Source organism: Scleropages formosus, chromosome 22, assembly GCF_900964775.1.
Source record: "Scleropages formosus chromosome 22, fSclFor1.1, whole genome shotgun sequence".
NCBI lineage: Eukaryota > Metazoa > Chordata > Actinopteri > Osteoglossiformes > Osteoglossidae > Scleropages > Scleropages formosus.
The window spans coordinates 11628128-11646364 of record NC_041827.1 but is presented as its reverse complement, the minus strand read 5'-3'; the positions used below and the strand labels follow the sequence as shown (position 1 = coordinate 11646364).

Below are 18237 nucleotides of genomic sequence, written 5' to 3'. Positions count from 1 at the left end.
AAATTAAAACCAGTGGCTAAGAATGCCATTACCACCTGGCTACATTTAATAAAAAAATATTTTAGAGTGTATGAAGATGCATTATCTGCTGCATATTCAAACAATTCAGATAGGAAGAAAATGTCACAAAAAAACACTTGAAGGCAATAACAAAACACCTTGGCAAATACAAATATAGTGGTTTGAACAAGATCAAAAACATCAGAAGAGGAGCATCACTGTAGGACACTGTGCACTGCCTGTATCTTTTTTTTTTTTTTTCTTTCCTTTCTTTCTTTACTGGTAGAAAACAAGGGCTCCCACTTGGCTGTCTTAAAGCGCTCAATGGTCATTATGTACATTCAACCTGTGGCTCACCATCCATTGTAATCGTTCCTGTGAGTGTGGTACCCTTCTCCCTGGCTGTGGTAGTAACTTTCCCTCCAAGGATAAGAGTCCTGTGCAAAGTCTAAGCTGGGGCCCCTTGGAGCTCCCCTCCCGCGCTGGAAGCCCCAGACACATGCAGCACCCCGGCGGTCCAGGCCATGCCTTGACATGGCTCTGGTCCCATTGGAAGGGATTCCTCTGAAAGCTCCCATTGGAGGGCCGCCAGGCCGATTTCCAGGTGTCGAAGGGCTGGAACCCAGCACAGTGCTGTGACTGTTGATGCCAACCCCCCAGCCCCGCCCATTCATGTTGCCTGGCCTCGGAGTAGGCAGCAGCCCAGCACTCTTATTGGCCTCCCGGCTAGGGGCTGGAGCACTTGGGAGTGGGGTGAGGCTGCCTTGGCTGCTGGGAGTGCTGTTGCCTGGGTTGGCCAGCTTACCCCCTCCCTGGATACCCAAGGTCAATGAGCTGGGAGTAGCCCCTCCCTGGCTGTTGGGGGTCCCAGATGCACTGTTTCCAGGGGTGGCATAGTGTCCAGTCCCAGACACCCCATCATCTTGACTGTTGGGGGTTCCACCTGCGCTACCCACCCCACCTGAATGGCCCCAGCTGAGCTGCTGCCAATCATCCCTGCTATTCGTGCCCCCCAGGGGGATGGAGGGGACTCCTGGTGGGGATGTGACTACAGGATCTTCATGATTAAGAGGGACCGGTTGAGGGGCAACACCAGGCCCAGGTATGGGGTTACTGGAGCTGAGGCCCACTCGTCCCTGAGGCTCACTGGTGCCATGGCTGGGAAGCGGCTGAACGGGGGCCAGGGGGTTCAGAGTCAAGGGTGAAGGAAGCTGTACAGGTGCTGCCTCCCCTAGGCTCCCAGAAGGTGGGTGGCCATGAGGAAGAGTAGAGGCTGGTAGCTTGTTTTCCTGTTCCTGAGGGCCACTGGAAGGAGAAACTGGATAGCTCTGGGGCCCAGAGGAGTTTGAGTAGGATGTTGGCAGGGAGACCGGGCACAGAAAGCTCTGATGCGGATTCACGTTGAAAGCCCCAGGCGAGACTCCACCTGCTTCGAATTCGAGTGGCGAGCCAGTAACCTGGCTGGAGGCCTTGAAGTGGGAAATGGCTGTCTTCAGAGCCTCAAAATCTAGCTGCTTGGGCGTCGCTCCCGAGGCAGCCGGTGCTCCAGGATCCACACCTGGTTGCTCAGGAAGCGGAGGCCGGAACTCTTCTACCTGGGGTGGAGGAGGCCGCTTACATTCGCCACCTTCTTGGAGGGATTGAGCAGGCCGTTCCATTGCTGGGGAGTCCTCTTCAGAGTCCAAAGACATATCCTCCTCATCCACACATTTATCCTTCATTGTTTCTAAAAGAAACGGCAATAGATCAGCAAGCTAAATTAAGTATCAGACCATTTGCAGAAAGTATCTTGCCAAATCTGAGTTACGTACAAGTAAATGCCGTTTAAATGCATTTATTTTTACACTTCAGACTCCTTTATGTTGGTACACTCTTACAGTAAAGCGGAGGCAGACCTGTTGGGGGATCTGGAACCGATTGCACGTCAGTACTTGGAACCTCCTCCTTGCTGTCATGGAAACCAATCAGGCTATGGAAGCTACTCATGATGTCATCAATGCTGGCGATCACAATCCCATTGTTGGAGTAATGGGGGAACATCTCAAACCGGCGCTCTACTACCAGACCAAAAACAACACACGTCTTTAGTGACAGCCACATTAAAGGAGAAAACAGACTGTATTCTGCTACAAGTGTTCATGCAGTGAACCTCGGGGCAGTTTACCTGTGAGGAAAATGATGTGACGGTGCTGGGTGTGGTGGGCTTGCAGCCTGATGAGGCAGTCGAGATCCGGGGCATGGCGGGATGGGGCATCGCACTCGTGATACGGCAGGAACTCCACCAGGTGCCTCTTCTGGTAAGTGGCGAGCAGGTTCAGCAGACTCAGAGCATCGCTATTTAACCTGTTACATAGGAGGGTGAAAGAAGAAAGCAGCGTGTGACTATAATACTACAGGAGTGAAAGTACAGTGTTCTACGGTATCTGCATTGCATGCATAGTATTTTATATTTTCATCTCTCAATATTACATAATATTACTCCAGAATCCAGACCCCCAACAGCCAGGGAGGGGCTACTCCCAGCTCATTGACCTTGGGTATCCAGGGAGAGGGTAAGCTGGCTAACCCAGACAACAGCACTCCTAGCAGCCAGGGCAGCCTCACCCCACTTCTGTGCACTGGGGAATGGACATATTACAAAAAGGCACCACCTACCTCCCTAACTCCTTGAGCTTCTTCTGGGTTTTACAGTGCACCTTCCATTGCCAAGGGTTTTCTGGGGTGCTCTGATCCTCCAGGAATTTCAGAAAAGCCTGAAGCTTCTCTACACAACACAATAACAGCAATTTAAAACTTTGTTTGCTTAAAATGTAAAATTAAACACTGGTGGGTTTCGACACAGACTCACCATACGTGATGAATTCTGGATTTAGGACAAACTCGTCCGATACGATGAAGCCACCAGAAATAAATAATTCATTGTAAGTGTGGTTCTTCACATCGTCCAGGCTGTCCACACCGGCAAAGCTTACTGACAGCAGCTTCTTCAGTGACACCAGTGCTGGAATCTGAGGTAACAGAGAAAACTGATTCATAACAAACAGCAGTGTAAATGCCCTTCCTCTCTCACCTCCATTTCTTTACACTTAAGCATACCATGAAATTAACTAGCTCTGGTGAGGACCAAAAAAGCCTTCATCCCTTACCTAACTAAGGCCTGGTTTCACTTGTGAGATACATGCTGAAGCTGTAAAACCAATCACAGGTCAATGTACCTTGTGGACATGAGCAGCGATGTCCACATTTGGGATGATGATGAGCAGCTTGTCCAGGTTGTTCTTGTTCTGTTCTTGCAGGAAGCTCTGTGGGTTGCACTCCACATTCCCTAGCTTCATCAGGTACTCCTGCACCAAAGAGTGACATTTTATCAACTTTATGACTTAAAATATTACTACTCACATCGTATACACCTAGACAGGCACACAGGTGAAAGCATTTGACTGCTGCCGATCCTTATATTGAAACCTTTTGCATTTATTGTCGGTTGTTTTGGGGGTTTGAATTGCATTAATGTTACTCAAAGATTTTGAATCCCTCCCCCTCCCCTTGCACACACCCTTCTTATAGCTTACGACTATAAGGCATAACTTTGTCAAGCTAGGACTACAAAATAAGAACTGTCCACCTCCTCCTTAACCTTTATTCATACATTCACTCAATCATTCTTTGAATAACTCTGCTCTATCTATAACCTACTTATCTACTTGACCAACTATTGCAATGACAGTGCTTTTCAGAATTTAAAACTACGGACCCATGTCTCATCAGGGTTTTTTTTTTTTTTTTTCCCCTCTTTTGGGGGGGACATAAACACACTGATTGTCCACATTTTTCTTACTGCAGAGGAACAGCTCTAAATAAAAGATGTAACGCTGCTGCATGCATTATGATCATTTTGCTTAAGAGAAAGAATAGTTTGAAGCTTATCAAAAAATGATGAATGGTGTTGACAGTGTATTAACCAGTAACTTCAGTGCTGGTATTACCTTGATTTCTACACACACATCACTCTCTTCCTCCCCTGAGTGAATGTAGAACTTGACTGCATTCTTCTGCACATCCTTGATGATCTCCACAAGGCTACTGAACACCTCAGGCTTCAGCTGGCTGATGAGGCTGCTGATAGAGGGTGTCCCAGATCCAGAGTCCACAGCAGCAGGTGCACTGCCTGTAACAGGTGTAAGGCTCTTGTCGTCTGCAGCAGCTCTGACCACAATGGGCTCTGGCTCCTTCTGTACCGTGCCTCCATCTGCCACCGCCATACCATCCTCTTGACTGACAGGCCTCCTAGAGTCCTGGTCTGGCTTTTTATGGCCTCCCTTTGCATTTTGTGGTTGGGAAGTGATTGTCTGAGGTAGACTATGAGGAGCCTGTCTCTGGGGTGGAGCGGCAAGTGCTTGAATAGGAGGAGTGGATGATGATGAGGGGGCTGGAGCATTTGTGACAGGGGTTAGGACAGGGTCAGGAGCAAGACTTGAAGCAAGGGTAAGGGAAGGCGATGGGCCAGAGGAGACAGCTGAGATGGGGTTAGGGCCTGGGCTTTGAGCAGGAGCTATGGTGGATGAGGTGAAAGAAGTCCCTCTAGGAGCAATCTCTGAGCCCATGAAGTAGCTCATTCGCTCATGCAGCATGCTTACGTAGCCATGGATGGGCTCTGGAGAGACATGGCCAGAAACGTACACTGAGAAGGGGGATCTTTGTGTCCACAGCGGCTGGTGCTGGATTGGCACTTGTAACTCAGGGGTGTAGCAGATGTGCTCCTCTTTCAATAGGCCATGGATCTCCAAAGAAAATTCACTAAACTCCTCATCTAGGATGCTGTCCAGCTGGTTGAAGACTGCTGTATGGCTAAGAGAATGGGTCAGTTTTGAGCCCTCAGTCAACTCTTCTTTCTCTTCTCCCCCATGAGCCTCAATGTAATTATCATCAGCAGGCTGAGGATGGGTACTGTGTGCTCTCTTGGGAGAAGCGCAGCTAGATCCATAAGAGAACTGCCCAAAATGATCTTCAGAGTTTTCCTCATCCTCCTTGACAGAAAGGGCTGTGTTCTTCTCTGACCTGATACCTGCATATAAAATGAGAAAGATGAACACTTCTGATTACACTGCCTTACTGGTATTTTAGCTTTAGAAAGCCTAAAATATATGTTTACAAGAACAGATACAGTGTGTCAGACTGAAATTACACCAATTCATAAGTATCCAGTTGACTTATTTACATGTATGATTACTCTCCTTAATGAAATGGCATATGAAAGTTACATTTTCTAATTTACAAAGACTGAAAATGAGCCTGAAATTAGTTTTCTACTTTCTAAATAAAGGCATTCAGCCACCCTTAGTCCAATTGTTTCCTCTACATGCAAGAACTAGACCAATGACAACACCTAATGTCCAGTCCACAATCCCAGACCAAAATACTCAACCGTATTCTAGGCATATTCAATCCAAAGGCTTATCTGTGTTCACAGACTATTTTCAAAGAGCTTACTCGATCACCTTCCTACTGGAGTTAGGGGTACATTTTTTTGCCATCTATGCTTTTTTTTTTTTTATTCCATTTGTATGAATACATTGCCTTCCAAAGGAAGATGTTACATATCGAATGCGTTCTGCTTTTTACCAGTCCATGTCCCAAACTTGAGCTGAACGCCATTTGGAAAAGCAGAAAACTTTGGAGTGTCCACATAGCATCCAGCTCCTCCCCTCAACTCTTTCCATGTCATGAAACCGAAAATCGCCCTCATTATACCTGTGATGGGAATGAGTACCCAGGGAATCGGCTCCTCACCCGAGAACTCGGTGCCGCGGTGCTGCTCATTGCTGGAGCATGGGCTGAACACCTCCAGGCTGCTCATGCTGCCGGCTGTCTGCTCCTGCACAAACACACGACCTTGGCTTTGGTCTCTACAGACCTGACAGGAACTTTTGGGCTCAAATTTGTAATTAAATAATCACACTGTCCTGACTACAGACAACTAAGCTCAATATAGCAACTCAGTCTCAACTGTAACGCTGAAGGACATTAACAAATGTGACTCAACAAGACACAAATGTAGAGCTTTACTGGTAAGGAGCTCTGAATTGAGTCACGTTTCTGCTGAACGCATTACCTCCAAATAGTCGCTTCTGGCTGGGTTGTCCGGGTCCTCCTCTGTACGTGAATTTGGCAGATCGAGGTGGTAATGTGCAGGGAGGTTAACGTGAGACAAGGCATCATATTCAGGGCCTTCTCTCCTGTCTGCTCTCAGAGGCAGGCTGCCAGGGCTCTCGGAGCGCAGAGGGCTGGGGCCCCTGGTGCTCTTGTTGATGCTGGCCAATATCTTCATCAGCTTGGATGCACCCTGTGAGTCGTCCCTTCGCAGGTCTGTGTCACGAAGGCCCATGCTGTTCATGATTGCGGTGAGGGATGAGCAGCGCTGGGAGTCATCTTGGTAGGAGGAGAAAAAAAAAGTACTGGACATGATATCAACGGTGGCAAACAAATCTCACACTGCAAAATTCAACTTCCAGTTCTCTTATACAAAGGATAACAGGTCTGAGATAAGTTGCATCCAGAGAACCTAAAGTACACAAATGATGTTAATGTATATCATGAAAAATACCAAAGTGTTTAACTTTTCAAGGTGCCTACATTTTAAGACCCATACAGTATTGCTGAATGTCTCATTGTAAGTGACACAAAATTACCTAAATGAGCTAATCCAGTATGAAAATTAATAATATAGAGCATATTTGGCCAATTTTACCTAAATGATGTTTTACACATATTACCTTCCTACAGGGGTCAGGGTTTGTATTTTAAAATACATAGTTTTTATATTTTATCTTTTCAACACATAAAGGCATTCATGACAACATATTGTACACCTAACTGGTATATTCTGAAACAGGTCTTACCTCGGCTGTGCTCGCCATTGTCAAGCGCGTCTACCCTTAAATACTTTACAGCTGTCTCTGTGGATTCTGTTTCCAGCTTCCTCTTCAAGCCTCGGGTATCCCAGATGCCCTCTTCAATCCCTTCCCGCCCCTCCCCTGTTTGCCTGACCTCCCCTTCAAAGTTCCTTTTCCACATCTGGATGAGCCTGAGAAGTTCCTTCATCTTCTCTGGGTCGTTGTCTGCATGCGCCAACTGAGGGCCATGCGCGCCGTTTGACCGTGCAGCCGCTGGCTGACTGTCGGAGCCCTCCCAGTCTGAGACTGGACTGTACTCTGGGGGTCCACGGTGGCTCTCCATCATGTCCCGCGCCTGTCTGATGGTCAACACGTAGGAGCCGGGACAGCAAATGTAGGAACGCAGGCAGGTGCGCTCCTTGCTGTGGGGCTTGCGGGGCGCGGCTCTGACCTGGTCCCGTTCATCCAGGTTCTGCTTGTACTCATTCATGTAGTACAGGCGCACATTGCCACACTCGCGGCCACTCAAGTAGTCCCACGCCTGGCGCTGCACCCCGGCCGACAGGTCTGCCGGGGGGTTTGTACGGACCTTCATCAGGGCATAGTGGAGGGCAGGAATAAAGCCATCCAACTGGGGCATGACAGCATCCTTGGACTCAGAAGCCAAAGAATCTTGCGACACGGCCACCTTCGATACTTTGGAAGACAAAGGTCATAAGAGGGGTTTCAGGTCTAATTTACGGTTAAAACCTGCAGTACCCATTATGGTAAAGATATGAAATCAATACAGAAACTTATCTGAACAACAAGGTCAAAATCACAGTTACAGTTACTAGTGTGATGGCAGACTGAATAAAAAGCGAACACGTACAAAACCTACTGACACCTCTGGGCTCCTGAAAAAGAAAGAGTGCCTGCAGACACCTTGTCCATTCAGGCCGCCGTTCTGGAAATACAGACAGTTCCATATGATGAAATAGAAGCACAAGCATTTGACCTTTGTGTTTGACAATAAAACCGAGACATACCACTGGGAGTAATCATCTGAGCTGAAGACAGAAGAAAGAGGAATCCCCTGTCCATCAACTTGTTGACAAAGACCTAGAGGACAAAAGGCAAAATCTTGTTAAAGAAGGAACTAAGAACAGAAAGAAACCGAAACCAAGTTCTGCTGTGCCGTGAAGGAAGATCTGCAACCACATGTACTGCATCAGGAGAAATTTTATAGAACTGTAAAAATCTCCAATAATTTCAATCGTGCAATCTACGCCACTCAAGTATAGCAGATCATAAGTTTAAAAAAAAAAAAAAAAACTGTATGAAGCATCCAAGCAAGTATCAACTGGGACAAAAATAATTTTGTAGAAATAAAAAGCAAACACCTACATAACTCCCAACTGAAACCAGGAATGTTAAATATAAAAGGAACTTTAAAACAAACATTAGACTTTAAAAATAAAATTTCAGGCCAAGAATGCTTCGTTTCTGAGAGACTCATTAATGTGTGAGGTTAATTACCATTCTTTCTCTTTCCAACTTGTGGAGGAGGACTGTGAGACCATTCCCATGTCTGCTTCTGTCGATTACCGCAAACAAACTGCAGTACATCCCGCTCTTCAGTACTGAAACACGCTCACAAGAAAGACGCATTTCAGCAAGGTGGCTTCACACCAAAACTTCATCATGATAATTACTTACTTAGCTGATATTTTTCTGATATCACTGTCAGACTCCAAGAGAGCGGTGATTTCCCCAAAAGGTTTATGGGTAAAATGAATATGACACATGTCCTCTGTCTCACCTTCTCGTACTCCAAAGTATGTGCTCCAGGAAAAGAGAACTGCTGGAATCTTCCGCTTCACTTGCTCGAGGGACATCGCTGTACTGATCTCAAGCTTTTCTGGACTGTTTCAGAACAGGGGCACATGAATACATAACTTATTATGGCAAACATGCATCTACATGAAATTTATCATCAAGACTCAATCAGTATTATGTCAGGGAAATATAAAACTCTTAAAGAACATTACAGCCTCATTATTTCAGAGGAATTAGAGGGAGTCCAAACTAACCATGTTTATGTGTGGTATTGACTCTTCATCGCTAAGACCTATACACTGGCACTTCATGTTATAAACATTCAAGTTAATTTTTGAACATAAATATTTTTCAGGTTTAACTAAACGCATTTCATTCAGTTGTCTATTTTCAAGAAACTGTTGCAGAGCAAACAAAACAGCTTGTTTCTTTTGTACCTAGCTATTAACTTTCAAAACGCACCTAAACAGATTAGGACAAAATTAATTCAACTCGCCCCCCAGCATTTATAGCCCATGTCTGCTGTTCCCTAGTGTAGGAGATCAATAATAAAACAATGGACATTGTAAATGTTTATGGGATAAATTGAAAAAATAAAATCTTTATCACAGCTATATCCAAGACTTTTATGGAACCTAGCCAGCAAAGAAATCCAGGTATGTCTCTTACTATAATTTTAATGACTGAACAGACAACAAAGCAACACCAAAAAAGGCCAGATGCTGAACATTAGATTTAATCTGAATATTGTTCCAGTTAATACAATAAAATGAAATGTGCCATCTACAGTGTTCCCTGCCTAGTGTCTGATGTTTCCAAGAGAGACTCCAGAACACTGGAACCCTGCATAGAAAGAACATGAAAACTGAATATACATTTTCAAAAAAAGCCTTAAAGCTAATTTTTAATTCATTATAGCTTTATCTCAGGTTTTTACAGAACCTAACCTGTAAATAAATTGAGGAACATCCCTGTAAATAAGCTTTTATTGATTGTGATGTAGCGGCTGGATTTACAAACAAATTTGAGTTATAGATGACTTCTAGTCCCAACTGTGTTTGTAATTAAGGACTCAGTGTTCTGTTAATACCATAAAGCAGTACATGACACAATCACAGTAACTCAATTTTAAAAGTATAAAACTAACCATGTAATGCATGTAACCATGCATTTCCATATTTAAAGTACAGTAAAACAGAAACTAGGTAATGATATTAAACGTTTACAATGTACTTGCGTTTACATTTACATTTATTCAGTACTTGTGTTGTGCCTCACTACACAAAACACCTGGTGGAGGCAACCTGCAGTGAAGCATGAGAAATCTCTGTTTCCTGATGACATGTAGTGTTCAACATGATACACCACACAGCTGTAATGGCTCCTCTCTTGGTCTTAACTCAGCCTTCCTCCTTATCAGCTAATGAAATGATTTGACCTTCAGGTTTTGTTCTCCCTGTCAAAAAATATTGCATGATGTTTTTGTTTAGCTTTCCCCTATGGTAAATAATAACAGTAGTAGTAACAACGCATACATTTTGGGTTGGTCCAAATTATCCAATATTCGATAGGACAAATTGTTGGAATGGACTGAATTTCAGAAGCCTGGTTCATGTCTTCATGTGATAAACGTTGCAGCACATTGAGAACATGTTTATGTTCTGCAAAAGTGAAGAGTCTCCAGGACTATTTGTAGTTTAGAATACTAGGGTTACCTACTGTGCACTCATGGCATTACTTCTGTCAATACAAAAACAAGTGTATCAAGCAGATATGGTATTCATTTGCCACAATTCAACTTACAGTGTTGGAACAAATAATACTTAGGATAACTACATCATCTAGGTAGTTTCTGGAGGCTGCCATATCCTACATCACAAGTCTTAATGTCTCAAAAGTTGACTGAAATTTGTGTTGAATTAATTGTCAAGACACCAGGAGGCAAGGTGGAACTCACAGTTTTATGGGGAGGAAGGGTAAGGTGGAGGACTGCAGGGACACCTGGAACACAGCCTTGCCACCGTTGAGAAGCTGCCCGCTCCACACTGTATAGTTACTCCTACCTGACAACCAGAGAAATAGATTCACACCTCGTGTACATTACAGTTGTAGAACACAACATTAGCTGTGAATACTAAAAACCGAATAAGTTCACATGCAGTTCTTACTTTTAGCTCCTTCAGAAATGTTGCTGTTCGACCTGAGAAGGTAAATAAAGAGAAGCTGGAAAGATCGATTCATTGTCAGACAGGTCCCAAGATTCTGACCCAAAATAAATTAGGTGGTCCTACGCATCAAGGATGTGAGATACCTGAGCGGGGCCAAGGGTTTTGGTGGAGGCGTGGCCTCTTTGCCTTTATACAGAAAGGACAGCACAGCATAAGGGCAAACGTGCCTGGGACGGGACTTTATTTCATCAAAGGAATATTCATAGAAGTATTGCTGTGGAGACATCACAAAGACGGAGTCATTACAGTTGAAATGACACAAAACTGAACAAAAACAAGAGGCAAGCCAATCAACCCCCTGCACTACACAACTTATTAGCAAACATACTGACACAATCTACTGCTTACTTCTGTTCTGTACAAACCATTATGAAAGAGTACGCATTTTCTGAGTACGTACCTGTGTGAGTTCAAATGCTCTGTATGACCGGAGAGAGGTAACTTTGGCGGCATTCTTAGAAACATGGCAGTCAAACTTGGGAGTGGGATCCAGGACATTCTTGGATATATTCTCATATATGCTTTTCACCCTCCCCTAAAAAAGAAATCATTTTTTTTTTTTTTTTTTTTAAATCAAAATTGTCTTTAAAAATGCACAAGCAAAATTAACAACAATACAGTTTGATACAACCCAAACATTATTACTACACTTCAAATTGAATAGACTCATGCCAAGAAATGTGACTGACCGCTACCTTCATAACTTTAAATATAATAATGTCGCCAGTGGTACCAGGGTCAAAGGGATTCATCTGCAGCAAATCTGAGTACTTTGACAGATAAACTCCTGTAACGACAAAAACCACAGACATTATAATTAAGCCTGGTAGAAATTCACACTGAGGGTGAAAAATGAAAAGCTGCTGTATAAAAACCTTAGTAAATGACATCTTAATTCCTTCCTAATCTCTGAAATACATACCCTGGCTCCTTATGAATGTTCCAGTTAATAATTTTCTACTATTTTTAAACCATTTCTACTAGTATTCTATTTAATACTATTTTTGCTATTTTAAACTATTAAAAATTGTATTTTCTTCACTGTCCCATTTTCTACAATGTCTATCTGAAGCAAAGCAAATGCAGCCAGTGGTTCCAAACCAACCTGTGTTTTTCAAGGTAGTTGGGAGAAAAACTCATCACAACCGTGCAGTGTGGGACCACCTTGATTCAACACACCTCTAGTGTTTATAACTCCTGTCAGTTGTCTGTCAGTGCTGATCATCAATGACAAGATGAAGAATGTTGAAACTATTTATGGGATAAATCGGGTGAGAATCTTGTAAGGATCAGCTGGTAGTGTAGTGGTTAGAGCTGTTGCCTTTAGACCCAAAGGCTGCAGGTTCGATCCCCACTTCTGGCCATAGTACCCTTGTGCAAGGTACTTAGCCTAAAATTGCTCAAGCAACATTACTCAGCTGTATAAATGGGTAAATTGCAGAGAATAACACTAAGTCACTTGGGAGAAAAGCATCAGCTAAATGAATAAATGTGTGACATGACCTTGTTTTTTTTTTTCCTCTTTTATTTTTTTAGCTCAACAGCATGAAATACATGTCTGGCCTACTACCTTTTTACTGAGAGTGCTGCAAGTGACCTCCACAACTGATGAGAGGAACCTGCCTTTTTGTCACAAAAAATCAGGTGGTGGTGTGCCTTCAGCTACCCTATCAGGTAAACATTCTCATCCTCCAGTGCTGCTGACTTTCTGGTTTTGCTGTTGGGTCTGAATACATTTCTCAGAAACCTCTGACAAATGTGATTTTGCTACTTTCTCTACAAATTACATTTCTTTGCATCAGTGTGTCAAAACCACCAAAAATACAAACATGCTAAATGTAACCAAATCAATTGTCATTTGTGATGTGTAATGACCTAAAGAATACCCAAAGTTCTCCCAAATTCAAATGCGTGCATCCATCACCTCAGTGCAGTCCATGCAAGAGTAAGACTCAGAACCTAGACTCTCTCACCACAATTCACTGTCGTATTTCCCTCTGGCGAGTCATATGACATCCCACTGGAGCATCATTAAAAACAGCCTCAAATTAAGCCACTAAATGTGACAAGAGACTGGCTGTACTACCCCACTCGCAGCATTCCAGTCATTTTCAAAACAGCCAAATAAAAGCACATATACATGAGAACACAACTGGAAAAATGTCATGATATACCAAATCATGTTCACTCATTCTAAACACATAGAAAGCCATAGTGAAAGTGGTGGTGTTACCCATCGTGGGGTTCCCCAGCGTGGTGATCCGCGAGTGTCCCACAGAAAGACCCTTTTCGCAGATTGAGTGCAGCTGGAATTAAAGTATCAACCATGGGTTAGATAACTGCAAAAGTCTCTCCCTTCTTTCGCTACAATGATACTTGGAAAGAAAGGCAGTGTTATACACTTGTACAATACAGTTAAACCACACTGATGTGTGCCATATGGCTTTGCCATGTTAGACACTGTAGAAGAAGTGATAATACTTTCGGAAGAATGTACCCAGTTATACAAGCAGTAACCTCCTGCGCTGCTGTTTAACAACATATAAATGGGAGCTGGCAAGAAGGAAATCTTGCCACAATGAGAACGTTTAAAGAGATAACACCTCAGTGGTTTTATTACCCACATTTAATAACCCATCACTGGAAAATCAGCCAAAAAAAACATATCCAAAGAGAAGAGGGAAAATATATACACATGAGCAAGAATATCTTTTTTCACCCAAAGATGTCAGGAGTACATCATCAATGATTTCAGAGATGAATGCTAATTAAATATGTAGTTTACTACAGATGACTAAATTGGTCAACAGTACTAAATATGTAACGGAAATGCAAGACAATGTTACTCTCTGGCTGATAGATGACCTTCTTTCTAACAACTTGTGCTCATCCCTCACAAAAACGTATCTTGCAGGTATAGGACACGCAGGCTGACCTTAGAAGAGTCCGGCAGAAAGAAGCAAAACGATTCCTGCAGCTCCTTGTCTGTTCTCCCATCTTGTTTGAGCTCCCTCTTCTTCTCAACGAACTATAAAATTTACAGATTTAAATGTTTCAAGACATAAATATAGTGCCAAGGGAAACGCAGTAGTGTTATCCAAACGGTGTATAACTAATCTCAGCAGCTGTATGAAGTTCACAGAATGGCAAAGGAGACAAGCCAAGAAAAAGCTAAGCAAAAAGAGTTGGAAGGCAGAAGTTCCACTGACATATGCCACAAATATGCAGTTACAAAAAAACCAGGATTTCCTATCATTACAAGCAGAGAATGGCATCACTGAATAGCCAACGATGCGGTCGGCTTACGTCCTTCTCCAGCAACTCGCTGTGGACGAGTCGGGCCTTGGTGTACGTGAAAGTCCCAGTTGAGGTACAGTCCCGGTAACAAGAGGTGAGGGTCTTCACAAGGTCTTCAAACTCGCGTGAGCCTGCAGTCACGTGCTGAAACAGGGCTGCAGAAGAGAAGAGCTAGGTCAGCCTGCAGCTGAGGGCAGTGGGCACAAAACTGGCATCGCACCCACGCTTTCATATTGACAGGTATGTTCAAAGAGCAAAAGAACCGGGCAGTCCATTCACTTCTGAAACACAAACATTCACGAGTCATCTTCTAGAAGTTACCTTCATTCTGCTATGTCTTTGGCCCCTATATATCGTGATTCAAGGTTCTTGTGTGCATTTTGTAGTAGGTGTGGGCAGACTGGAATGTAGGATAACTCCTACAAAGGACCGTTTTTACACTGATGGCTGTTTTGTAGATCGAGAGAGCGCGAACGCAGTTGGAGGAGGAACAACACAGCCTACACTGACAAGGCAAGGTGGCATCCAGTTTGGTACAGAGTTCACGGTTGATGCTTTGCTGCCAATTTGGAAGGAAACACAGTGGCAAAAAGACAACCAAGAGCAGATTTCTCTCTCATTCTCAGGGCTTTCTGGTAAAATATACATCTAAAGACAGCTTTCTCTTGTTTTAAAGCAATTAACGCAATCAATGCGTACTGCACTGTACAAACTGGAAGCAATGAAAACAAAGGCATTCAAATGCATTTCATGGCAAACACACTAATACATTATGTGCATTACTGGTCTTTGCCTTAAAACATGCTTCCTGCTCTCCCAAACACACGAGAGGTCCACAGTGCAGTACAGTTCAGACTACAGGGAGCACAGATGGAATTAAAGCACCCCAAACCAAAGCAATACTATCATCGACCTTAACGCCTTCTCTGCATACAACTTCCACAACAGCAACAGTCCACACAAGTGTTATTATATAACACTATTAATAGAGAAGTAGATTACAACAATTACAACTGTTTACCATGTGTCAACACTACGTTCGGACAAAACCTTTTCAAAAAGCAGCAAAACTACACACTTCTACAAAGGACACCGCAGTTATGCAAATGTTTAACTCTTCTTTCGATCATCTGCCAACAAAATAAGAAATGGATAAATGGATAAAAATATGTAATGGCAAGATAAAGAAATCACAGAAGAGCACTATAATGACAGGCTCCTCGGGGAGATAACAGCATAGGGCTACCAGAAGCTTACAAAAGCAGCAAGTGTTGCTGTATTTTCCTGTAAAACGCAGCAAAAATGGTTCACTTGGGAACCAATCTTTCACAACCACTGAGGTAATTAATATAAATAAGGCATTTAAATAATTTCATGTATCCCAATTTCCAAACCAAGCAGAACCCCCATGCAACTAGTAACAGCTATTCAAATTATGCACAATATTCCTCTCTTTGTATCACAAGTCACATCCAGATATAATATATATCTCAAATGTTTCAACAGGACTGCTAGCTTACATAGAAAATTTTTCAAAATAGTATTTATTTTATCCTAAGATATTCTGATCCAGAGTCCACATGAGAATTTTATTAATGACAAAAAATAATGGACTACTTATTACTGCAAATATCTGCTAACCAAGGTAAAAGTTCTTTTACAATGTGTGAGAGAAAAACAATTTGTAGATGTTTCAAAAATACGTTACAAAAAGTATGACCCAAGGCTACCAGTTCTAAAATGCATTTAAAAATTTATCTTGCAAGCGGGTGTTCACACAAGGTTTTCTTTTCTAGTTCAGGTTAAGTTTAATCATATTACCCACGTGATTTTTGACAGTTTGCGCCAGACAAGTCCAGAGAATGTATAAAAACAACAAAAAAAAAAAAACCAGTGAAAATATTTCCATAACATCCTAAATGGGAAAACAAAAATCCTCTGTAATCCAAACTTAATTTTCATCCTGTAACTCAATAATTTCTTGTAGTTATTTTGGAGTAAACAATTTTCTGAAAAATCCTGGTATGCAAACCATTGTGGTATTAATGTTGCAGTAACTGATAACAGTCTAAGAGGACTAATTGTGTTGGACACACCAGCAAACACAACCCTGAAACTTTGGGCCTGTTCAGGCCTACGTGGAGGCACAACTATGCTCAGGATCTTTCCTCATATGCCGACATCCTGTCAAAAACGCCGTATCGGTTCTGGCGGCCTACAAAGCTTATCTATTTTAAGAAAAGCCATTTAAATGACATCATACACTGAATTATTAGGCTCACACCTGGTGTCCCAAAGTTTCACAACTCCACCCTAAAGAAATTCCCCTGATTTTGTAACAACTGCCAAAAACCTTTCATATTAGACCTCAAATGTTACCCATGATGGAGAAGCATGAAGCCTCCATACATGGCGGAAACCACCAACTGCGGCTTCACAATCACCACAGGTGATCGTTGGAAATCATGTGCAGAGCCCTGTTCTTGGGAAAATTGTCTTTAAGTATAGGGGATTCGCTTCCATACTGCGGCCCTTCAGCTGAGCATCACAACCCATGGTGCAGTGAAGGTTCTTTGTTTGACATGGAGCCAAGGAAGGGGAACATCAACAAGGGCGGGGAGAAGTTTGTTCTCGATACTGTCAATTACACTTTGCTTTATAAACCATGGTGCTGGGAAAGAAAGCCCTGGACAGACAGGTCCCGGACAACACACCAGCCAAGGCAGTTGAGGAGACTTTAAGCAAACATTTACAAAGTAACGTGTGGAGGTAGAAGTCCGCAAGTTATTTGCACGGACAGCACTAATGTTCAAGTCGTTGACTCGTTCGCCGGCTGGCTGGCTGGCTGGAGGGATGGATGGATGGATGGATAGAGGGAAAGGGTGGCCCAATGGTGCTCCGCCGAAGGGTGTGGTCAACCACTGAAACCTTGACATCTTCTCACAAGAGGAACGCCCAAAAACTGGTTTCAAAACCACTCAGCAGCACGGCTGTCAAAATAATTTCTCAAAAATCCCACAGTTGCTCAGGTTTTCCTGGACGTGCCGATGCCGGGAAAGACTAGTACATCTCACGTGGGTGTCCATGTCCTCAGCTCGCAGGCCAGGGGCTCCAAAACTTACCTGCAGCCCCACACTAGCCGGCGCTGTGTGCGCGCGGAGAGCGGAAGGAGAGGCTTCGGCATCATGATCGCCATCCAGAAGCCCTGCGGCTGGACAAACCAGCAGTAACATCATTGGAGATGGTGCTATAATGACACCTGGACGCGGCGTGTGTGTGCGTGAGTGAGTGAGTGAGTGCGCGCGCCGTGGACAGCGCGCGTTCACACCGAGCCGCAGTCGCGCGACAGTATAGTATTAGTATAGTATAGTATATGTTTGCGTGTGCATGTTTGCATCATGAATGTGTTTCTCGGGGGAGAAGACACAACCTTTCCTTTCTTTATTCTTCCGCGGAATGTGAAAGTTCAGCCGCGGCGGTTCCTCGGCCGCTCTCTGAGTGTGAGAAGAAGAAGCAGGCGACGGAGAAGAACCGCAGCCGCCGCCGCCGCCGCCGCCACCACCGCCGCCGCCGAGCCGAGACTCCGAGGCCGCGCTCTTGCGGCGCGCTGCGCGCTCCTGCTCGGACGCGAGTCCTTCACACGCAGCCCGTTCGCCATCTTGGCTGGACGACACCGCGACTGGCAACAAACGCTTCGTTACATCGGCGCGACCGTCCGCAGAGACGACGACGACGTCCTCGCCGCGGCCTCCGTCGCCCTCTTTGTCCTCTTGCCGCTCCATATTGACGTTGTTGGCCATGTCTAGGGAGGAAAGGCGAAGCCGCGCCGGCTGTGCGCTCTGGCGGCCGTCGTGCGTCGCTTTGCCGCTGCTCTCCGACCGCGTCTCCCCTCAGCCTGCCTCCGCCATTCTGTCTCTCTCTGCCGTTACGTACTGCTTCCTCCCCTCTGCCTCGCGGCGCCCTCCGACAACGCGTTTATAATCTCATTTGGCTCATGAGGA

The 18237-nt window shown here is 44.1% G+C and overlaps 1 protein-coding gene across 4 annotated transcripts; it reads right to left on the bottom strand.

The window, feature by feature from the left end:
* Positions 1-23: 23 nt before the first annotated feature.
* tasora (transcription activation suppressor a) lies at positions 24-18237 on the bottom strand. Of its 4 annotated transcripts, none has more exons than XM_018725880.2 (23): positions 17667-18237; positions 14246-14391; positions 13875-13967; positions 13173-13245; positions 11635-11726; positions 11340-11474; positions 11023-11153; positions 10880-10911; positions 10669-10774; positions 8695-8798; positions 8412-8515; positions 7922-7994; positions 7765-7839; positions 6900-7589; positions 6113-6429; positions 5752-5875; positions 3987-5065; positions 3216-3344; positions 2849-3008; positions 2656-2764; positions 2165-2343; positions 1896-2057; positions 24-1726 (listed from the first exon to the last, which is right to left on the bottom strand). In XM_018725880.2, exons 1-23 carry the CDS (start codon positions 18034-18036, stop codon positions 354-356), a joined length of 5856 nt encoding a protein of 1951 aa, XP_018581396.2. In that variant the 5' UTR covers positions 18037-18237; the 3' UTR covers positions 24-353. The 4 variants fall into 4 exon arrangements, with proteins under 4 accessions (XP_018581396.2, XP_018581397.2, XP_018581395.2 ...); XM_018725881.2 differs by having other exon boundaries at positions 1896-2054; XM_018725879.2 differs by having other exon boundaries at positions 5791-5875.

Excerpts from the sequence above, each read along its gene's own strand:
- tasora (XM_018725880.2), bottom strand. The coding sequence starts at position 18,036 with ATGGCCAACAACGTCAATATGGAGCGGCAAGAGGACAAAGAGGGCGAC. Across the intron at positions 5,876-6,112 it reads CCAGAAGCGACTATTTGGAG|GAGCAGACAGCCGGCAGCAT; the intron begins GTAATGCGTTCA and ends GTGTTTGTGCAG. Across the intron at positions 1,727-1,895 it reads GGTTCCAGATCCCCCAACAG|AAACAATGAAGGATAAATGT; the intron begins GTCTGCCTCCGC and ends CGTTTCTTTTAG.